The sequence below is a fragment of the Glandiceps talaboti genome, chromosome 3, assembly GCF_964340395.1.
Source record: "Glandiceps talaboti chromosome 3, keGlaTala1.1, whole genome shotgun sequence".
Lineage (NCBI taxonomy): Eukaryota > Metazoa > Hemichordata > Enteropneusta > Spengelidae > Glandiceps > Glandiceps talaboti.
In genome coordinates, this window is record NC_135551.1 from 17,529,555 (window position 1) to 17,554,854 (window position 25,300).

The 25,300-nt window shown below is 36.9% G+C and overlaps 1 protein-coding gene across 2 annotated transcripts; it reads right to left on the reverse strand.

The window, feature by feature from the left end:
- Nucleotides 1-794: 794 nt before the first annotated feature.
- On the reverse strand, nucleotides 795-25,115 carry LOC144454038 (uncharacterized). Of its 2 annotated transcripts, XM_078145449.1 has the most exons (32): nucleotides 24,964-25,115; nucleotides 23,976-24,342; nucleotides 22,043-22,165; nucleotides 21,123-21,245; nucleotides 20,445-20,567; nucleotides 20,032-20,154; nucleotides 19,467-19,589; nucleotides 18,480-18,602; nucleotides 17,962-18,084; nucleotides 17,279-17,401; nucleotides 16,241-16,363; nucleotides 15,803-15,925; nucleotides 15,283-15,405; nucleotides 14,847-14,969; nucleotides 14,058-14,180; nucleotides 13,283-13,405; nucleotides 12,650-12,772; nucleotides 12,174-12,296; nucleotides 11,606-11,728; nucleotides 10,841-10,963; nucleotides 10,211-10,333; nucleotides 9,865-9,987; nucleotides 9,348-9,470; nucleotides 8,882-9,004; nucleotides 7,896-8,015; nucleotides 7,208-7,324; nucleotides 6,662-6,790; nucleotides 6,217-6,339; nucleotides 5,897-6,019; nucleotides 4,964-5,080; nucleotides 3,454-3,576; nucleotides 795-1,029 (listed from the first exon to the last, which is right to left on the reverse strand). In XM_078145449.1, exons 2-32 carry the CDS (start codon nucleotides 24,322-24,324, stop codon nucleotides 899-901), a joined length of 4,038 nt encoding a protein of 1,345 aa, XP_078001575.1. In that variant the 5' UTR covers nucleotides 24,325-24,342; nucleotides 24,964-25,115; the 3' UTR covers nucleotides 795-898. The 2 variants fall into 2 exon arrangements, with proteins under 2 accessions (XP_078001575.1, XP_078001576.1); XM_078145450.1 differs by lacking the exon at nucleotides 19,467-19,589.
- Between the last annotated feature and the right edge of the window lie 185 nt (nucleotides 25,116-25,300).

Here is a 25,300-nt window from a genome sequence, read left to right on the forward strand (position 1 = left end):
TTAGTAGTGGGTGGTTGAATGGGCATAAGCTTAGCAGTACGACATGTCTTATCTTACAGATTACAGCTAAAATAGAAATTATTTTACATCATGCATTTACAATCACAGTGGACCATCTTACAAGTTGATGACGTTGTTCTTTCACTTGCTAGCTAGATAGCAAAACTTTTATTGCTGAAGACAGTATGATTGCTGTTGAGGTAGTCTAAAGCTGAACGAAGGTAAATGCATCTCTCTTCAATCACAATCTTGCTATATTGATTAATAAAAGTGAAGTTTTATCTAGCAACACAGCAAGCCCAACTTGATGAAGTCAGCTTTGATTATTAAATGTGTATATTTTGTACAGTCTTCTGGCGATCACTACCTGTTTATATTTAATTGCTCTGTGTGTGTATTTTATCGAAAATCAACGGAAAAGTATTCACGTAATATGCTATGCAACGATGTGGGGTCTCACACAACAACAACAACAACAACAACAATAACAACAACAACAACATCATCAAAAACAACAACAACAACAACAACAACAACAACAACAACAACAACAACCACTTCTCCTCATCGTCGTCGTAGGCGCTGTCGTCAACAATATCCTCCTCGTCCTCTTCCCCCTCCCCTCCTCCGCACCCTTTACTTCATCGTCGTCGTCTTCGTCGTCATCACCATCACCATCAACCATCATCATCATCATCATCATCATCATCATCATCATCATCATCATCATCATCATCAACAACAACAACAACAACAACAACTATATCAAATAATTGGAAACGTAACATACGTAGTACTTTTCATGTTCTTTTTATCAAAAACAAAGAGAAAATAAAAACAAATTACATTGACGTTTTAAACAAATATAGCCAGTCAAACTCTTGTACGATCATTTGCATCACCAGGGCAAACATGTTTTGCCGTCATCTCCAAGTCGATAGCCCTCGTCACAGCTACAAGTATAGCTTCCTTCAGCATTGATGCAGTGTTGGTCGCATTCATGCGTTCCACTCTCACATTCGTCCAATTCTACAACGAAATACGAGAACAAAATCCAATAGTGTTATATGCCAAAGTTCAAAGGTGTCACTTAAATCTCAAATCATTAATATGACAAAGTGAGACGAACTTCAATGTGAAATATGAATTAGTGTAGTGTATTCATCACGATGGGCATACTTATACAGAGGTTTGAATGTAGGGTAGACCGCGACCACATGATGGTTGTGTACCTCTAACAATCTCTTTATACCAAGGGCGCCTTCTTTAGCGCGCGCATGTACGCACATACATACATACATACATACATACATAGATACATACATACATACACACACAAACATACATACATACATACACACATACATACATACATACATACATACATACATACATACATACATGCGTGCATACATACATACATACATACATACATACATACATACATACATACATACATACATACATGCGTGCATACATGCGTGCATACATACATACATACATACATACACACACACACATACATACATACATACATACATACATACATACATACATACATACATACATATATACATACACACATACATACATACATACATACATACATACATATATACATACACACATACATACATACATACATACATACATACATACATACATACATACACATATACATACATACATACATACACACACACATACATACATACATACATACATACATACATACACACACACACATACATACATACATACATACATACATACATACATACATACATACATACATACGCACATACATACATACATACATACATACATACATACATACATACATACATACATACATACAAACATACATACATACATACATACATACATACATACATACATACATACATACAGCCCATGGATTGTTCACTAGATGTCACGCAAAGTGTAATTATACATACATGTATACGATGACAAAACCAGTGTTTTGTCCGTGAGAGTAGAATAGCATAGACAATGTAGGAAAGCAAAGACAATAACGTCTAATTGAGAAACTGAAGTACGAAAACATAGAAGCAATTACAAAGAGTACTGACTACCAAGAAAGACAAGAATGACAAAAACAACTTGAAACGATAGTAAAAGACTGGGTAAATAACGGTTGTAATCTACCAAAGAATACCTCGTTCTTATCAGTACATTGTTTCCCATTCGCACTAGATAAATAAGTCTGACTGCGCAAAACAAACGACAGAATAAACAAAAATACACCGTAAGAAAAATATTTGCCAACCAATGACTTTTTGAAGGATGTATGTCCACAGCTTGATTTTATTACGATTTGGAAAACAAATGCGACTGTACTTGAAACTTTCCGCGTGTGTGTGATTTCTTTTGTGACACTTGGAATTCATGTGTTGTTGTTTTGTTAAAAACTGGCTTAGCTAATCGTAACAGGACTATTATTTTTTTCGATTAGACAACCAGCAATATATTCACTAAAAGTTGATAAAATAGCAATAATTAGATATTGTATACTTTAATTACAGTTTGAGTTTATCCATAAATAGTTCAGTAACTGGTTGAAATCGTGATCGAGTGGCAGTGCTGATTGTATGGTGCTGGTCTTGAAACCATTTTGGTTCAGGATTTATTTTGTACCATTACAGTAATAGTATGTGTATAGCTACACAAATAGTACGTTTACCCACAGGTGATCCAATACTTTTCAGGTGTAAATTTACCAGTACATTTGTAATTCATTGTATCTAACCAAAAAGTTTCAAAAAAACGTCCCAGTTGCAGCGAGTGCAGCTTTAATATGCCGCACGGTCGACTTGAACCATAGACAGTCTCTCTCTATCGTCTATGCTTGAACGTATAGTATGCTCTGCAGGACTATTTACAACTCACTCGACATTATGCTTATCACTAAACACAGGATACGATGTGAACAATAGCCGTGCATGCAGGCAGACCTAACAAGAATGCCTGGTTGATTAATCAAGTGGTTCACTCCAGCTCCAGCTCAGCAGTGGAGTTCAAAACAGGATATACAAAAACGTGAAAAGGACAAAAATGAATGAAAAGGGGTTAAAATGATTAAAATGCAAGTTATAAAGTAAAGATGTTGCGAGTAAGACCCGTTTCACTAAATCCGACCAAGAGAAACTAATCTTAACTTGGTTGGACATTGTGATCATATTTCAGTCCAAAAAGTGAACTTAAAGTCTTTGTAGAAGATTGTAAAAAGATGAACTTTGTTTCGGTGGATTAGAGAAATACATAGGAGGTCTTAACACAGTTTGGATTCAACGAACTGGAGGGCAGGTATTATACTTGTAAAGCTTTTTCTAGGTCAAGCTGCAAGCAAGATCGATGACGGCGATCATTTCACATTGTCAATCAGTATGATCTTGGTTACCTCCCTTTCAAACATTTATCAAGGTGACTCACCATAACATGAGAGACTATCAGATCCAAGCTCATATCCTGGAACACAGCTACATTCATAACTCCCCTCAGTATTGGTACACGTCTGATCACACTCACCATTGCCATAGTAACACTCGTCTACATCTGTTAAGTATGATGTGAGAGGCAGTTAATCAAGGTGAACGTTTATGTATTTATATTTTAAATATCAGTAACACCCGTAAGGCATTTTGTGGAGTTGAACTTATAATCTGGGGTACTATAGTATAATCTGGGGGGGGGGGGTTTACTATTATAGTATAACTCAGATTGAACTACTATATATTATATATATCATATCAAGCAAATAGAATTCTAGTGTCGATTTGGCCAAATAACAAAATTTGTGTGTTTCCAATAACCAGACTGACCCTCCCTAATTTATGGTGCCGGCCGTAAACATGTTTTTGTTCATTCTAAATAGTTTTAAATTTCAAGAAGTTATCCTTATTGACATGAGCATATATCGCCGTATCAGCATGGCATGTTCTTGTTCAGGTTGTTCGTCGCTCTCAGAACAAGTCGATGACGAATTCAAATCTGGCCATGGCGTACTACCAATTAAATATGCCGGTCTAAGTTTACCATACTTGAAACGATTAGGATTAACTACCTTAGGCTAGAGTTTATTCCAATGAACGTATTTTAGACGGTGGTTCACAGGTGAAATGAATTCTACTATTCTATACGGACGGTCCGTACAATTCTTAATAATTCAGAAATTTCTTGCCGCGGCCTGGAATAATAACTGGATTTTATGTAAATATGCCCTTTCTCTGACTTTTTTTTATCATATCTCTCTTTCATTTTTGACCTGTGCTTGATCGATATTTTGTTTTATTATCATGTAAATTTCAAACATTTTTTTTTCACAATTCAAAAGCTAAAATGGTGACAATTTACTTAAACTTTCTTTAACATCATATTTTATATCTTTTAAGACTGTAAGTTTGAATTAAACATTATAGTCCTCAAATAAATGAATAAATAAATATTAATTAATTAATTAATTAATTAATTAATTAATTAAATAAATAAATAAATAACTAAATAAATAAGTAGGTAAATAAATTTTGGACCTACCTACCCTATTTTCTGAAGTCATGTTATCGGAAACAAACATTTTTTCCTTAAATATAAATAATCATATTTCATAACTGAACTAGTATAGGTCGTCCTTATAATCTAAAGACCTAATGGATTAGTGAAATATCTAGTTTCCCAAGGAGTAGGGTGGAATTACCTGTTTATAATTCCTAAAGAAGTGTGCCATTTATCGACGTCCCTGGATTCGTATCTTCTCGTCAATCAAGTCCATTGCTCATTCTCTAGCTTTATTCTCCCGTGTCTTCCCTCCCCTCCCCTCCATATCAACTTACAACTTCCCCGTTCACCTCCCTTTCTGTCTCTGAATCCTCTGTCTGTTTGCTTGACAGGTATACATCTATCTGACAGTGACAGTGTCTTAAGACTCATAAAGTGATATGCTTACCATAACAGTTATATCCATCCTGTATGTAGCCATTGTTGCAGCCACAGTCAAAATCACCAGGTAGATTAATACACGTGTGTTGACATCTATTATTCTCACCTTCACATTCATCAATGTCTACAAACAAGATGAAAAATATAGAAAATGTATGTGAAATCTTTAAAAAGTTATAAATAGGTAACACCGAACTGTATCACCTTGAATAATAATGGTTTCGATCAACAATACTATTTAACTCTGTATCTCTCATTAACCGTTTGAGGGTGTGCTAACAAGGGGGATTATGAACGTTTCAAGGGGGGGGGGGGGTTATGAACGATAGAGCGAGTTGCATGCATGGGTATACGTGTATTATTTGTCTATACACGATTTGGACCAAATGTCTTAATTGGAAGTAATTTAGCTTCGCTGTGCAAAACTATCTTGTATATGTATGCTTATACATCCCAGGTAAATCTAACAGTTGGGGGTTTTGATTTTCAATATTATTCATATCATCTCTCTCATTAACCGTTGGGGGCGTACTAACGTATATATGTTTTTAATACATACGGTTTTTTTCATGACAAAAAGCTTAATAAATGCAGTGCTATTTGATATTCCAAATTTCAGTGTTAATAATTACATGAATAATTAATTTCATAATAGTAAAAGAAATACGAATATGTTATCGTACCATTTATATATCATTTGTCTGCATATTGATAGATATAAAATTTGATCGCTCATAAAAAAAGGATGCGTTCCGGTAAAGAACTACATGTACCCATGATGCAGTTCTGGCTATTGACCATCTAATTACAAGTTTCTTAATCACTGCCGTATAAGTATATGACATAAAAAACAAAAATCCAAAGAGGTGAAAGGTCATCATCTTATCTATATTTTGCAAGTATGGGAAGATGAATGACAAGAAGCATATATTCATTTTACCTGTGCACGTCTTTCCGTCGTCAGCTATTTCGTAACCATAGTTACATGAACACTCAAAACTGCCCTCAGTGTTAGTACACTCTTGGGCACACCCACCATTGTTTTCAACACATTCATTGATTTCTGTTGGAGGAAAAAAGATGTGTTACAGTGTAACTATAGAAACAGAATAGTATAATTTAAACGAGTTCTTGTTACCTCCACAGATAAGGAGATGACTGATCATGACAGGTATTTCACGTCTCATAATAACTGATATATGGCGATCACGCCACTCTTGATGCTTAAATGTGTAAGCCATGCATTTTACGAGAACTCACCGTGGCATCCCTTTTTGTCTTCATCGAGTTCAAAACCACTTTCACATGTACATGTGAAACTGCCCTCAGAATTGCTACAGATTTGGTCACATCCTCCGTTGTCTCTTGAACACTCGTCCTCGTCTAGACAATTTAGAATGTAGAAGAAAAATGAAATTTTGACTAACGTGTACTAGGAAAATGTTGAACCATGAGGCCTGACGAGGAGAACACTGCTACCTCTATGACAGTAAAATATTGTATCGTTGAAACGGTAAATTATACGTTTTGACCCGTCTACAGCTAGTACAGACCTTGATTACCAAATGGTTTAAATATTTAGCATTACTGTTTTTCATCAAATTAAATCATAGTTGACAAGTTTAAAAGCACAAGGTGTATACCTTTATGTTGTATTAGGGATTATTTGACATCAAAGGTATTTGTCAACTGGAAGCTTACTTACCAATGCATGTAGATCCATCGTCATCAAGACGGTAACCGATTTCACAGAAACAAAGATAAGTACCATAACTATTACTACATAGCTGATCACATTTGGGTGGTTCCACGTCTTCGTCACATTCATCGATGTCTGAAAAAATAACAAATGGAATGGTGATGTAAGATGATAGAAACGAACCAAAAAAACAAACCAAAACAATTATATACTATACATTGGCTGATTAATATATAGATTCACACATTGAGAGATATAAATATAGAGTCACTCGAACATTACAACCAACGCATAAAAAGGTGTGACTCTCGGCATGTTTCACCATATTGCACAATCACTGTACACATGGCATCGTCATGGACACGGGAAAGGTCCATATCATATCATATCGTATCGTATCATATCGTATCATATCATATATCAAATCATACCATATCATATATCATATCATATCATATCATATCATATCATATCATATCATATCATATCATATCATATCATATCATATCATATCATATCGCATCATGTTAAGGGGTGGGGTAATATCCTTACCAGTGCACGTCAAACCATCAAGTTGAAAACCATCCTCACATAGACATCTAAAACTACCAGCTGTATTTTCACATCCGTCACTGCATCCACCATTATCAGTATCACATTCATTGATATCTAGAGATGAGATTGAAAAGAGAGATGGTTCACAGACTAACTCAATATCTTATCAACGGTGTATAATTGAAATCTAAGTAAAATTAATCGCGCATTGGGCATAAAAATAACAGTCTCATATTCTGTACAGAAGTTGCTAGACTCTGTAGTAGATTGCATGATCTCTCTGTAGTTTAACTAGGCCTGCGAACTCTGTAATTCAAATGTAGTAGTTTTGGCCATGCTTCATTATATGTATCCGTTAACCATGGGGAAAAGTCAGCACAAATTTAGCATATCACCTTTTGACATACGGGGTATTCGTGTAATGATCACATTTGACTGGATCAAATGCAGCAGGTCACGACATGTGACTTGATCAACGCAGTATGTCACGTGACTAATGTAACCAGTCAGCTTCTACAACTTGGTACCGATGTGGAATACCGAGTATAAATTCCGGTAGTACACAGGCTGGGTGGAGCAAACGCTTGTTAGATCGACCATCCAATCTACTATGGATGTGTATATCAAATTGAATGCTAAAAATGAAAGATGGAAAGAATGACAGAATCGTATAAATCGTATTTACCTGTACAACTATTTGAGTCGTGTAGTCTGTAACCGTCTTCACACTCACATCGCCAGCTACCATTCGTGTTGATGCAAACTTGTTGACAATCGTCAGAGCTCTCAGTGCATTCATTTATGTCTGAAAAGTAAAGTGGGGGATCGAATGCAATGCAAAATAACTTTACTGGGAATAGATACGCGAATTTCCAATTCACAGTACTTAAAAGTACATCAGAACCGAGGAACGTAAACATAGGAAATATATGCGAGACCGATATTTGGTGCAAGGCGGACACACAGTCCGCAGGGAGAGTAAGACAGACAGATAAGATGGACAGGCATGGCTGACATACATATAAACATACATACATACATACATACATACATACATACATACATACATACATACAAATATACATACATACATACATACATACATACATACATACATACATACATACATACATACATACATATACGCACACATAGTCAGACGGACGGACGGACGGACAGACAGATAGACAGATAGACAGACAGACAGACAGACTGACAGACGGACAGTAGATATAAACATAAAGATAAAGATAAAGGGGGGGGGGGGCTTGAAACATTGTATATTGTCATACTCATTGTTCATGCAATTAATTGTATTTTACGGTAGAAGCCAGTTGGCCCGAAACAGAGTGCTGCCCGACTCTACAGTCGACAAAAACCTGCGTTATATTGCATTGTCTGGTAAGATAAAAATCTTTCAAACATCGCTACATTTTCTTTGCCGGATCGGAACTACTTTTAGGTGATTGAAAAGATTACAAAGTTTAGTCACATGTGTAAACAAGTTCATGTCGAGACAGGCGATAAACTGTAGCAATATAGGTACGATTTAATATTTTTTGGGAAGTCAGACAGCATTTTGTTTCAGGTTAACCGGTCTCTGTTATAATATGATTTTATCATCATAGCATGTAAACAATTTTATCACAATGAGCTCATTTATAGACATACCATTGCAAGTTTTCCCATCTTCACCAAGTTCAAATCCATCATTACACGTACACTGGAAGCTACCGACAGAGTTGGTGCACTGGTGTTGACAACCTCCGTTGTCACTGCCACACTCGTCGACATCTGCATGTGGAGAGATTCATTAATGAACTAATTGTATATCTATTTTGTAAACTTATGAAATCAAGCGGAACGGAAGAATACTTTACGTGCGAATATCGAATTGCACCTATCAAATGTGATGTACTTTGGGGTGTAAGAGATCTATCAAGTCAAGTTTTCACTCTAAAATGACATGTTTTAATCGAAATAGTTTCAACTCCCGATCTTTGCTCTTTGAAAATTCCACGTTTCAATATCAAAGATGTTGTGTTATGAGTGGTTCTGAACGATATGTGAAAGTTATCAGAGTAGAAATACGAATAGGAAAAAAGAAACCATGTATTTACACAGAAATAATTCCCACCTTGGCAATCTGTATTGTCATCAGAAAGTTGGTAGCCTTGGTTACAGGAGCATCTATAACTTCCATCTGTATTAGTGCATATATGGGTACAGTCACCATTGTTGGTAGCACACTCATCAATATCTGCAATCGAAAATCAAAGATATCATTGCACATTAGTAGGTGTGACTATCTTTTTTAAAGTACACGTTAAAACATAAGCAATCGCATCATCATATTATCATCATCGTCGTCGTCATCGTCGTCAGTACCACCACCACCACCACCACCACCACCACCACCACCACCACCGTCATCATCATCATCATCATCATCATCATCATCATCATCATCATCATCATCATCATCATCATCATCAACACCACCATCATCAGTAATACCATAGTTACCTACTCGAAACTATCATCCTACGTAAATGCCTAAATATCCCCCCCCCCAAAAAAAAACCCACAACCCCCCCCCCAAAACAAAAAAAACACAAAAAAAACAAACAAAAAAACCCCCAGATGATACATACCTGTACATGAAGCACGGTTTACATGTAACAGAAAGCCATCGTTACAAGAACATTGGTGGCTACCTGCTGTGTTTCTACAAACTTGCTGACATCCTCCATTGTTAGTCCAACATTCGTTAATATCTGGAATTTAAAAAAAAAATAGAACGATGAAGGCTTTACAGTAGGTAAAATATACCAAACCAGGGCCGGCCAAAATAACATTCGTGTCCTATATGAAGTCTCTCATAGACTTATTCTCGCAAGCCAGACCCCATATTATAACATCGTGTTTTCAGCCCTAACCAGGCGGGCTTCTCTTGAAGTGGTATTTGATGGGGTAGTACGATATATCTTACAAACTGACCTGTACACGTTTTCTGGTCCGTTTCTAGAGTATAACCTTGATTACAGGAGCACGTAAAACTACCAGGTGTATTAGTACACACTTGATCACAATCACCATTATTGTTACCGCATTCATTGTTATCTGAGAGCAAGGATGTGAACAGAAAATTCCAGTCAGTTTAACAAAATAATTAATTTAAAGCTGCATTAGTTGCGCGCAACTCAACATTTTTTTTGAAAATGTTTTGTTTAAGATACAATTTATTACGCATGTACAATGTCTATAATGTTAACAATTTTCAGAGAATATTCTGTGGTTGTCTGATCGAAAAACCACATTACACTTACACTAGTGCAGTTTTAACAAGGCGAGTTTCAAAACCAAGCTTTTGCCTATGAATATAATGTGTTTTGATATGTATTTGGCCAATTTTCAATGAATATATCTTTGGTGGCAAAAAATCCCAGTTACAGCTAGAGTACAGATTTAATGTCTGTACTTCATCGAAGTAAAATAAACGTGAAGTATATCCGATATTTCGGAGACGGCGAGAAAATAAACTTTAATAAACCTTACAACAATAACTTGAAAGGGAGAATTATTGTGCTGTTTTACTGTATGTTCGGTTAATTTGTTAAGTATTCTTACCACTACATGTCCTGCCATCATCGCTGAGTGTAAAACCAGTTCTGCATTGACACTGAAAGCTGCCGACAGTGTTCAAACATGTGTGACTACAATCTCCGTTGCTATCGTCACACTCATTGACATCTATTAACAAAAAACGAAAAAAAAACTTTAATATACCACACAACTGTGGGGGCGCATGCAACAATGCATAGAAACATTGGGATTGAGCCGATATGACACCAAATTAAATGTACATACACCCATACACATATACACATACATACATACACATACATACACCGCGACACATACATACATACATACATACATACATACATACATACATGCATGCATGCATGCATGCACGCATACACGCACGCACGCACGCACGCACGCACACACACATACATACATACATACATACATACATACATACATACATACATACATACATACATCATCCATCCATCCACACACGCACACACACACACATACATACACACACACACAGGTAACAGAAACACGCACACAACATCACATATGCATATATAAAATTCACGATGAAATTTTGTTCATGGAATACATAATAATAATATGTATGTTCATCACGGAATCACTATGATTCATACACAAGACGTTAGTTCTCTTCTTCCACTTTTGTAGAATGACAAATGATTTGTTCGAAACATGTCTACTTCTCAATCAAAAGTGGAAGAAGAGAACTTTTTGTGTATGAATGGAATACATCGTTCAAATAATACTAAATGATGCTTAGCTCCTTACCTGTACAACTTTTACCATTAGCAGCTAGTGTGTAACCAACATGACATGAACAGTGATGGCTACCATCTGTATTCACACAGATTTGTTCACAGCCACCTTTATTGCTACCACATTCGTTGTTATCTGTTATAGGGGAGACACATATTAATTCATTTGAAGATCACATGAATATACATTTGTAAATCAACTTGAACGTAGAAGCAACATCCGAACCAGGATTGTCCTAAAGACGTGGAATGTTATCAATACTTTGAAACGATGAATATGACAACAAATATTGTACATTGTGTAACATGTAACCTGACAGATTCGTCGTAGGTGACGCTCTTCTTAACCATTGAAAATGAGTCTTGGTAAAAGTACACATTAAATTTTAGTAAATTTTAGACATGGTTAGAATAAAATAGGGATAGCTATTCATTTATCATCAAAACTAACCATGGCAAAAACAGATGAAAGTGGCCCTCTTTTTTGCGTGTGAACCACCACCACCCACCACCACCACCACCTCCATCACCAAGACTACAGCTATTAATTAAAACGAATAACGTTTGCTGCAATATCTTACCTACGCACTCTTTGCCATCGCTTGCCAACGTGAACCCCGACCTGCACTGGCAATGAAATCCACCAGGAGTGTTCCTACATATCTGACTGCAGCCACCATTGTTATTACTACATTCATTGTTATCTGAAAAAGAATATTTACTATTTTCAATTCTATGTTATTAATGGATACACTTTATGTACGTTTGTATAGTAACATGTCCTTTTCGCCTTTGTAACCCTTCTCTTATTTCGTCTGCCTGCCTGACTGTCTGTCTGTCTGTCTGTCTGTCTGTCTGTCTGTCTGTCTGTCTGTCTGTCTGTCTGTCTGCCTGACTGTCTGTCTGTCTGTCTGTCTGTCTATCTGTCTGTCTGTTCGCCCGTCTTCCCCTTCGATAATGTGTGTATAGCCCGACGCCACTGCCATAACAATCGTCCTTTTCGTAGAGGATGCAGTCAGGTCTCATTCGCTTTAACTACGCATGTACATATACGTACCAGTACATGTTATTCCATTCCCAGAGAGTGAATATCCAGCATTACAGGAGCATTGATAGCCACCAACTGTGTTTGTACACGAGTGTTGACATCCACCGTTGTTATTCCTACATTCATCAATATCTATATAATACGAAGACATAACACAGCATAAGTACAGATAATGTAAGATGTCGTCTTGTGTATTCTGTAAATCTGTGTATTCTCTAAATAACGATTCCTTTAACACTTCGCCGACTTCACTAAATTTTCAATATTGATGAGAATGATAATGAAGCTTCTTTATTGCATGCATATCAGTGCTGGTCACGCAAGAAGTCCATGATGAGAATTCCAGAGAAAACCTAAATTGTTTGTTATCATGAAACTGAGCAATACTCTTTTTGTTTACAACGAGGTAATAAGTTCAATCTGATTAACCACGGGCAATCGATCGACAACCCAACGTTTTGCAATAACGTTGAGCAAGCAGGTAGTAAATGATGGCACGGTCCAAGCCCTTGTACTACAGTGCGCCCTCATCGGTAATTTATGACTACCTGCTCGAATTATAATTAAACTCTGAAATAAGTGTAAGATATGGAAGTAACAAATATAAAGTGAGTAAAGTGATTAATAAACTCAATTATTTACCGTCACATGTTTTGCCGTCTCTTCCTAAAGTAAACCCTCCTCGGCATTGACAGAGATAATTTCCAACAGAATTCACACATGTTTGACTACATCCTCCATTGTTGGTAGTACACTCGTTGGTATCTACATTTTTGGAACAACAACGGAAATGACAAAATTCTTTAAATTCGTAAGATAAAGGCTTGACAGCAGAAATGACACAAGAAATTGAACCATGAAAAAGTGTGGATATGGACAATGGAAACGTGGTTCTGATTACGCTCAATTTTAGTATAGGTGGGGTAGATAGATTATAGATAGATTATATATATATATATATATATATATATATATATATATATATATATATATATATATATATATATATATATACATAACTCGGTGAGTATCAATCTGCTAAGACAGTGCTTTATACCGCAGTGGCAGAGCGTAATAGTTTTGCTATATAGTTTTATATATATATATATATTAGTAATGTTTTCCGTTGTTTCCCATAGTATCTCTGTGTTATTGGTTGCTTCTCATCAGATGTACAGCCATTACAGATTGGAAGTACAGTTTTATATTGCCTTTTTAAGTTGATGTCAGTTTCCGCATCCACTATTTCTTGCGAGACTTCGCAATATTCGCCATGATAATTCTTTTTCGAATGCGTAAAAAAAGTTGAGGGTAGGCAGTGAAAATTAGGTGGGGTCGGGTAACCGGAACCAAAATTGATTTTAGGCCTAATAAAATAGTTATTGGTTTTTTACCCTTTGAAATTACCCTAACTTACCATCACATGACCTTCCATCTCTTCCTAACGTAAAGCCATTGTCACAACGACACTGAAAGCCGCCCTCTGTGTTGACACAATTTTGACTACAACCACCGTTATTTGTACTACATTCATTGATATCTGAAAGGAAAAGAAAATGCTATGTAATATATTTATCATTAATTGCAAGAGTTGAAATGTAGCGAAGAATGATTTGTAAAGCAACTTGTGCCTGACAAAAATGCCAATAAACCTGTCGACTGTCGAGGTATAACCATACTAACAAATGATTGTAATTAGGACATCACGCAAATTTGATCATAGTCTTGTAGTAGTAAGACCTTGGATCTACATTTTATGAGTTGACGACGAAAGCTGATCAAAGGTAATGAGTATTTCTGTGAAGTTCTGTCCAGTCCCTCGGGCTAGCGCCCTCAGTTAAGACATTCGGTCACTTTTAGAGTAAGCAGAAAAGCACGGGGGAGGGGGGTCCGGCAGCTAAGCTAACTTTATTGATTGATAAACATCAAACTTTAAACTTTTTAGCGAGGCTATTCTCTTATTTTGTCCTGAAGGAAATACTACCTTGTTTCGCTAAGTAACACAGAATGAATGTTGCAGATGTTATTTAAAAAACGAACATCTCATTAAACTTGTTTATCATTGAGAACCCAACGCACAGTTGTATTCAAACACATCTATGAGTTGACATATATCTAAACTGCAAGTCTATCAAGTGCACCGCACATTTCTACATTAAACGTCAGTAATGATATCAAAATTTCCCTCCCCTCTCTCTCTACTTACCATTGCATGTCTTTCCATTGCTGTGTAACGTATAGCCAGATCTACAGCGACATTCAAAACTGCCTCCTGTGTTAACACAAGTTTGACTACAGCCACCATTATTACTACTGCACTCGTTGATGTCTGGTTTAAATAAATGAATACGTTTAGTAAAGCACCAATTCAAAGAAGGCAAGTGTGGAACATAGATCAAGAACTTTATCGATGTTCACTTTGAACAATGTATATAATGAAGACCAAATATAGAAAGGTGACAAATATAGTGCATGCAGACATCACATCACGATTCATTTCAATAATATTATCAACGCAATCACAGATTATATACTTATTTGTTTCGTTCCAGGGCATGCAGATCCCAATCGCATCAAAAACAATTTAAGAAAAAAGATAGTTCAATAGTTTCCCCTCACTCTTCTTAGGTTTATTTACTTACCATTGCACGTCTTTCCATTGCTGTGTAACGAATAGCCAGATCTACAACGACACTCAAAACTGCCGGCTGTGTTTACACAAGTTTGACTACAGCCACCATTATTACCACTGCACTCGTTGATGTCTGGTAACATAAATGAACAATTAAATGAACGATTGATAAGCTTATTAAAATAAAGTCATCGGAGAAGGCATGAATGACAGATTAGGAACTCTAGTTAAGTATATTACATTTTATGTACACATTCACTGCACCGGACCAAATGTAAAATGTTCGTAAACATAGGCCAGGTCTCTATTTCACTTCAATGATGAACAAAATGACACGTTCGAATTCCCTTCTAATTATGTATTATAATGTATGTAGCTTCCAATCGCATCAAAACACAACACAACACAACACAACACAACACAACACAAAACAACACAACACAACACAACACAACACAACACAACACAGGGAAAGAAAAACAAAAATATGTTGTTTTTTCTTCGATATTTGCTCCTCTCACGCTACTTACCGCTGCATGTCTTTCCATTGCTGTGTAACGTATAGCCAGATCTACAACGACATTGAAAACTGCCTCCTGTGTTAACACAAGTTTGACTACAGCCACCATTATTACTACTGCACTCGTTGATGTCTGGTAAAAGAAGTAAATTATAAGTTTACTAAGTTAACGAAGAGGGCGCATGTGAAATTAAACAAACGGGAACGCTGGTAATTATATAGGCCTGTATACATCTATATGCATGATATGATATTGTACATAGTAAAGATCAAACTAATACAGACGTATATAGTGTAGACATCACGTTCACCTAAATGATGTAACCAACTAAAGGACATACTCTACACGTGATAATCCATGCAGATTCCCACTACATCAACAGATCAAACAAAGTGGGGAAAAATAACGAATGTAAGCTTATGGTTACTCGTTCCTCGTTCTACTTACCATTGCACGTCATTCCATTTCTGTGTAACGTATAACCAGACCTACAACGACACTGAAAACCGCCTCCTGTGTTGACACAAGTTTGGCTACAGCCACCGTTGTTATTACTGCATTCATTGATGTCTGGTAAAAGAGATGTATGGCACAAAAAATAAGTCAACGAGGGTGGTGGATGGGGGGAGGTTTACAGATAATCATATGAATGTTTTATATGTTCACATTGATAGAACATTACGTATAGCTACTATGGCTATCCTGTGTCATAGTATTACCAAAGAAATGACTTATTTCATATTATTTGGGATAATCCTATTAGTCTTTTAATTCATGATAGTGCATGCAGTCATCGCATAAGTAGTCTAAATACGTTTGGGGGAGTTCTCTCAATTACAAAGCGTGTCGGAACAACGTGGCTAGTACTTAATACTTCTAATTCTATTACAGCTATGGACATCCAAATGTGTGAATTCCTTTGTGTAACTAGTCAGACTACACTGAAGGTATATGGGAGATTTCATTCAGTAAATGACAGTATTCAACGCAAGTTTGACTACAGCCACCGTTATTACCACTACACACGTTTCGATCTTATAACTCTTCCTTTAATGTCCACCATTTCGTCTAACTGCCTTACTGTCTGTCTGTCTGTCTGTCTGTCTGTCTGTCTGTCTGTCTGTCTGTCTGTCTGCCTGCCTGCCTGCCTGTCGGTCGGTCGGTCGGTCGGTCAGTCGGTCATTCATTCAGTCAGTCAGTCAGTCAGTCAGTCAGTCAGTCAGTCAGTCAGTCAGTCCCGTCAGTCAGTCAGTCAGTCAGTCAGTTTGTCTGTCTGTCTGTCTGTCTGTCTGTCTGTCTGTCTGTCTGTCTGTCTGTCTGTCTGTCTGTCTGTCTGTCTGTGTTGCCCCCCATCCACTCGCCCATCGCTAGCTCTCATTTCGATAATGCGTGTATACCCTGAAGTCACTGCCATAACAATCGTCCTTTCTGTACCGGATGCAGTCAGGTCTCATTCGCTTTAACTATACATGTACATATACGTACCAGTACATGTTCTTCCATTCCCAGAGAGTGAATATCCAGCATTACAGGAGCATTGATAGCCACCAACTGTGTTTGTACACGAGTGTTGACATCCACCGTTGTTATTCCTACATTCATCAATATCTAATATCAAGACATAAAGACAACATAAGTACAGATAATGTAAGATGTCGTCTGGTGTATTTTGTTTGCTACTTTTAATACATACCTCTAAATGATAATCTTTCTAACAGTTCACTAAATTGTCGGTGTTAATAATAACAATTATAATTTTATTTATACTTGACAGTTCTTTTAATTCATGACTGCAAGTCAGTTGTGGTCTCGCAAGAAGTCCACTGCATGAGGGCTACCCCACTGTCAATGGAAGAGAAAACCATTCTGAGAATGCTCCAGAAAATCTACATTGTTCGTTATCGTGAAACTGGATAGTGCTCTTTTTATTTACAACAGCGAGGTAAGTTCAATCTGAATAACCGCATGGACAATCGACAACCCACAATTTTGCATTAACTTTGAGCGAGCAGATATAACTTATTAATGTTATTGTTGTTCAAGCCCTTGTACAATGTGCCCTGATCGGTTGAACTAACTGATCGAATAATACAAACTAAAATAAAATATTACAGGCTAATAAATGAAATACACATTGAATCAAGTGATTAAAAAACTCAATTATTTACCGTCACATGTTTTGCCGTCTCTTCCTAGAGTAAACCCTCCTCGGCATTGACAGAGATAATTTCCAACTGAATTGACACAGGTCTGACTACATCCTCCGTTATTGGTAGTACATTCGTTGATATCTGTAACGGAAATGACGTAAGAAAAATCACCGGAAAATGTAGATAGCGGAAACGAAAACTACACGGGTAGACATTCATATTACGCGTTAGAAGGAACAGGTAACATGAAGTAAGTAGACTTAATAATTTTGTTAATAGTTTCAATAACCAACTGCATTCAATATGGGTGATAACTGTAGATATTGCATATGATTACTATGTAAAAAGTTGACAATGGCGATCAAACATTAGCAGTGCAGTTTGAAGACATGTCTATTCTGATGCGTAAACAACTAACTATTTTGTCTTCAATGAAACTATATAAAAACAATTATACTGAATGTTCATACAATAAAATAATTCTAATAAAAAACTTTATTGGTTGTACACTTTTTTGTTACTCTACTACAACTTACCATCACATGACCTTCCATCTCTTCCTAAGGTAAAGCCATTGTTACAACGACATTGAAAGCCGCCCTCTGTGTTGACACAATTTTGACTACAACCACCGTTATTTGTACTACATTCGTTGATATCTGACGGAAGAGGAAATAGAAAATGTATTTATCATTATTATTTATTATGATTTGCAAGCGTTGAAACGTTAATGTAGCCATTAGTGATTTGTAAAGTAACTGGGATTGACAAAAAAGCAAACAAGCTTACGTCTGTTTTGCAAATGATTGTAAATTAGACTCGCAGCAAACCTTAATCTAATCTCTTTTTTTGTTCTGAAGAAAACACTAACTTGTTTCCTGGAAATAACACCATAATTAGATGTTATTCTCCAATATTTTTCCTCGTTCAGCCAAGGAAAATACGAGTGACCTAAGACATGTCACTACCCGTCTAGCAACTCGGAGTGACAACACTTAGGTTACTCGTATTTTCCGGCTAAATGAAGACAAATACTGGAGAATAACATAATTAAACCAGCGCCAGTAATATCAAAGAAAAACCAGGGAAAGTAATGCTAATTTTGAACATTTTGACTCATATTTCGAACACAGCAGAACCAGTGACGTAGACACGCGTTGTCGTCACATACAGGGGTGTTGTTCGTGACGTAGAACGACCAGAGTATAATATGTGCCATATTTTTTGTTCAACTTGGCTCGTGCATGGTATAAATACGTATTGCAGATCTTACAACATTTCAAAAGTCCCATTAAATTTGAACCTAATGCACAGTAGTTTTAATACGTGTCGTAATATTTCAACCTATACTCTAAGCTTTAATTTACTATTTTTTTGAGACTTAGAATATATTTTTTGTGTGAAATGATATCATTGACTATATTGGCACTCATCAAATTTACGGTCAGAAGTCTAACAAATGCACAGACATCTACACCAAAAGTCAATTTCAAAAATTTGGTCCCTCACTGTTCTCTACTTACCATTGCACGTCTTTCCATTGCTGTGCAAGGTATAGCCAGATCTACAACGACATTGAAAACTGCCTCCTGTGTTAACACAAGTTTGACTACAGCCACCATTATTACTACTGCACTCGTTGATGTCTGGTAAAAGAAGTGAACGATAAGTTTACTGAGTTAAAGAAGACGGCTCATGTGAAACATGGCGAATGCTGATAATTATGCAGGCCTGTATATGCATGATATGATATTGTACGTAGTAAAGATCAGATATATAGGCGTATATCGTGTACAGACCACACGTACGTTCACTTATTAAATAAAATGATGTAAGAAACTAAAGAACATATTCTATATTTAATTATTCGAGATAATGCATGCAGATTTTCATCACTTCAACAAATCAAACAACGTGGGGAAAAAGAACGAATTATATCATGGTTTATCATTGCGTGATCAAGGTCCGAAGTAGACGGATCGAAACGAGTCACATTCGTTTCCAATTTACCATTCCAAAGTTAATAATACTATATTGTACTGTCCTTATGGTTTCTCCTTCGATATTTGCTCCTCTCACTCTACTTACCATTGCACGTCTTTCCATTGCTGTGTAACGTATAGCCAGATCTACAACGACACTGAAAACTGCCGGCAGTGTTAACACAAGTTTGACTACAGCCACCATTATTACTACTGCACTCGTTGATATCTGGTAAAATAAAAGGGTGACAATTAAGTTTACTAAGTTAACGAAGAGGGCGCATGTGAATTATAGGGAACGCTGGTGATTATATAGGCCTGTATACATGTATATATATTGATATGATATTGTACGTAGTAAAGATCAAAAGGTAGAGGCGTATAGTATGGACATCACGTGATCACCTAGTAAATGATGTAACCAACATCAACAAATCGAACAGTGTACGGAAAAAAAGAAGGAATGTGTAAGCTTATGGTTTCTCGTTCAATGCCCCCCCCCCTCCGCTTTCTACTTACCATTGCACGTCTTTCCATTGCTGTGTAACGTATAGCCAGATCTACAACGACACTGAAAACTGCCTACAGTGTTAACACAAGTTTGACTACAGCCACCATTATTACTACTGCACTCGTTGATGTCTGCAAAAAGGATAATAAATCGTCATTAGAAAGTTAGCATGATATTTAAAAACAAAATATACAGTAATATTACAGTGCTGGTGATGAATAGGGCCTACTCAGCTGCGCCTGGGATAGGGGATACAAACTTAGTCTCTTGTTCGTACCAAAATGTAAAAAAAAATAAAACCCTTGTTTGAAAAAATCTTGTCCTCTCTGGGAGCAATCGATTGTAATACATCCCCAAAATAACAAAAGTTTAAATATTAAAGCGTACACAAAATAATTTGATAATAGTAATTTATGGCAGAATACTAATCGGTAATAATCAATATGGACTCAATTTGATAATATCTAAATTTATTACATATTCACATTATTTTGTCATATTTGGTTGGGCAAATGTTGGTGATTAATTCAAAATATACATATTTATTATTTTTGAATTTGAATTTAAAACATTTTCGATTATGATCTGTAATTTAAAAAAAAAATAGATTGACTACAGCCATGGTTATTACTACTTCACTCGTTGATATCTGCAAAGAGGAGTACTACATAATCTGGCTATCTTACCGTTACACGATCTGCCATTTCCTGCTAGCGTAAAACCAGTCCTACAACCACACCGAAAACTGCCTGCACTATTGACACAAGTGTGTGCACAACCACCGTTGATAATACTACACTCGTTGTAGTCTAAAAGAGATGGAAAACCATGAAAAAAACTTCAAGCATGGATGGTGTTAATATCATACAAGAATACAAGATGAGGGAAGACTGTTTATTATGTATTTATTTATTTATTTGTTTATTTATTTTTTTTGTACTGTCATCATTATTACCCAATACTAAAGGATTCTACACTAAGTCTACCAACTACATAATAAAAAAGAACACCTTATTTGACACAGTCAATTATGTACATGGGCTGTGCTGGAGATATTCCATGTTTACATCCATTTGCCGCCACCCCCACCCCACCCCAAGCTCCCCCACCGCTTAGGACTCTGACTCAGTCATGATTGCTTTACCATATTAATTGTCTCGAGTCTATACTAGTCATGTGGGTTTTTGGCTCTCGTCCCCCCCCCGCCCACCCTACCCTATATCGAGAGCCCCAAATCACCACATGACCGGATTCTAGTTTATCATAGTAAGTATATATGTTCTTAGTTTGCACATCGGAATTTATACTCATTCTCAGTTTAATAAAATCAAGGCAAATATTCAGGGCTCATCATGCAAAGTTTCTTAAATTGAGGTCAAAAGTTCATCAAATTTAAACCAGTTTAGGATCCAATATGTCCATCTATTACTTTCTTAACTCTGTTTATCTAAAAGGTCGTTGACAACAAGATGGCGAACACCTCAATTGGGCTTGGGAGAAATTTGAAAAACTGTCATTTTCCTGAAAATTGATCCTCGAGACGTGTACTGCCATAAAAACAGCACATAGTAAGCAAATAGTAAGCTTAAATTTGTACAATACTCACCACTGCATGATTTCCCATTTCCGTGCAAGATATAACCAGTTCGACATTTACATTCAAAGCTACCAGGTTTATTCAGGCAAGTGTGAGCACAACCGCCACGGTTAGAAGCACATTCGTTTATGTCTTGAATAAAATAACAAAACAACAAAATGGTAATTAGATTTATAAAAGTATGAGAATATATTGACGTCATATTGCATCATTTGAGTGGCATTTGAGTGATGACGTCACACCACGTAACATGAGTAGAAACATATGGGTTATATGGGACAGTGCAGTGACACCCAACAATGAAAGACATGGTGAGGATTACAGCTATCTTGACCTTGAGAACTTGACATCAATAACTGTGGGTGAAATGTATACATGTATTTATTTTAATGTATTATTTTGTCATGGTAAACTACAAAGATCTTAATCTACCAACTGTATCTCTTAGTTTGTCGCAAGCTGTGCTATATGTACCTACTAGCAGCCAGACTGAGACAGGCTAAGGGATACATTTAGTAGAAGATCGTTGTAGTTTAGATGCTTAGGTGAGTAGGTTTTGAGATATTTGGCTGCTGATAATTACACAGTCAATACGACTGATAAAATGTATAGACGGAATGAGTTATTAGGCGTTCTTAACTTTGGGGGCGAGGTTTCCTAAATTACTCTACAATATGTGATTTCCCAAGGTTATGACTTCCGTGAGTTACAGAAACCTGGATAACTACAACTTCCTTCTTCACCACCCACGTATGTCTAAAATTACGAGGAAAGGAAAGACGTAAACATGCGGAAGTAAATGTCACAATTCTTGTGCCATGGTGTAGTCTGTTTACGGCTCTGTGGAGATACATCGTGAAGCTGGTCGTACCTCCGTAGCCCTCGCATCACATATATATGATGACATGTGATGCGAGGGGTAGGGAGGTACTGCCAACTTAACGATGCATCTCAACAGCACCGTAAATAGCCTAGCCATAGTGATGATTCGCGTTAAAGCTGTTCATTTCGGAAAATGAAAGTTTGCTAACAACGCAACCCAGTTTTAGAATTTAACTTTTAAATTCGTTTCAAAGGAAAGTGTGTCTGACTGCGATAACACTTGACATGTGGATATGAGAGCTACGTCATAGTACTTGTACGGAATAACACAGACTGTCGACAATCGCTCGCGCCTTGTTTGCGACGTTTTATCTAAAACTAAAGTCGTCGCCGCGCTTCGATCCGAAGCAATACTACTATAAACGCATTTGGCCCTCGCAATGGGTATGCGATTGTAGTAGTAGTATTGCTCCGGATCGGAGCGCGGCGACGACTTCAGTTTTAGATAAAACGTAGTAAAAAGGCGCGAGCGACTGTCAAGGAATAACACAACAGTGTTGTAAACTTGCTATTAGTTTTCATCTTCATTTTTCTTATGATTTTAAAACGTGGCAATAGTACGACAGTACAGGTAATAGTGTGTAGTTGACTTGTTTGATTTATTAAGCCATATTATTGGGGGAAAACATCCGCCTTCAAACTTGTACAAACTACTATCCATGGAAAATGTGAAGCAGTATAGGTAAATATTTAAAACAGGCAGGGATCCTACGATCTGTTCTTATATAAAACGTAATTTGTATCAGTATATTCTCTACCACGTCTCCTTTGTGACTTGCAATTGTACGACGATGGGTACTCTTTTTCTCGCAGACCGTCAACTATACGAATTTGTAATTTTTTAGAAAATTTTTGAATTTTTCAGTGAAACATTATTGTATATGTGCAAATGGTACAATGAGAACCTTAAAGATTAACGAGAAACTTTTATTTCTAATTATTTAGTAGCTACGTACATGTATATACATGATCATCTCAATCATTGCATCTGTTGACTGGAAAAAGGCATATCAGAAGCCAAATACTAGTAACCAATGGTATAGAAAAGACACACACTTACCAGTTTGACAGCAAGTACCCGTCCATCCCGAATTACAAGCACATGATCTTGCCAATGGACGACCGTGATTGTTGCACCCTGGGTTATTGCAAGACCTGGGTTCACTCATCGCGTAGTTGCACGAACCCCCACAAGAAGCACCTCTAGTTACGCGACGAGTACGCGTCTGCTGACCTGCCGTGCCACAAGGAGCGTTACACGTACTCCAGCCACTCCAGGCGCTAACTTGACAGTTAGTAACGGGACAACGGCGACGACGACGTCTTCGCCAACCCCTTACCAGACCAGTCACCTCAGAAAGGACGGCTATGAAGAGTACCAATGAAATGACAAACGTTGTTATCTTCATGGTTCCTCAGTGATGATTCTAAAAAGAGAACAATAGTGCAGGAAGAGTTGAAAATCGGAACCCACACAAAGCAGCAGCAACAAAATATACAAATGCATGAAAATATTTAGCCATGGTCACACACCATATGCCATAGTCCTGCTTGCAGACGGAGTAATTTTGGGCCTCGATCTGTCAATTCCCCCCCCCCCCCCCACTTCTCAGTATTGCATCTCGCATACCATCTGCGAACAGGACTATACATACCCCATTATGTACCCCTTCGATATTTAGAACACGGAAACAACATGGTGATATTTAACTCATTCAAGGTCAAGTTGTCCATGGTCTGTTGTGTATGCGAGAGAGTCGTCTACACATTCCAACCACTGATACTCCATGGCGGGCGTGTTCAAGTACGATGACCTATATCACATACATATAGCACGTTGTGGTGCATGATGTATATTAACCGAGGACCCTTGCTGCACCGAATAAGAAGGGATTCGACCATTCAAATACAATTTTCTATCAAGGAATATTTTTGAAGAGAATTGTGGATGGTGAGACGAGTTATAATTTGCTTAACTATGCGAATATCGAACGATGTACTCATGTATCCAGGCTAAACACGAAAGAAGATTACATAATTGTACTTACGTCTCAAAATCTATGAAACTGTTTAAATACTGTTCAAATGGCGGACCAGCAAGTACCAGTTGCCGATGAGATCAGGAGCGAAGGGACGTACAAGTACACCTCTTCCGCAAACCTTGAGAAAGTCTGACTTTTCTGTTTCTTTCGATAAACTTATAAGACAGCGAATGTTGTAATTAAAAGTGCTATTTGATTGGTTGAAAGGTGGATAATTTTGTGACTGATTAACGTCAATTCGTTCTGATTGGCTAGTAGTCATGGCAATGGTAATATTATACTGGAGGAAAGGGCAATTTTAATTGCGCATGCGCAATAACACTTTTCTTTCCTCTTCCATGCT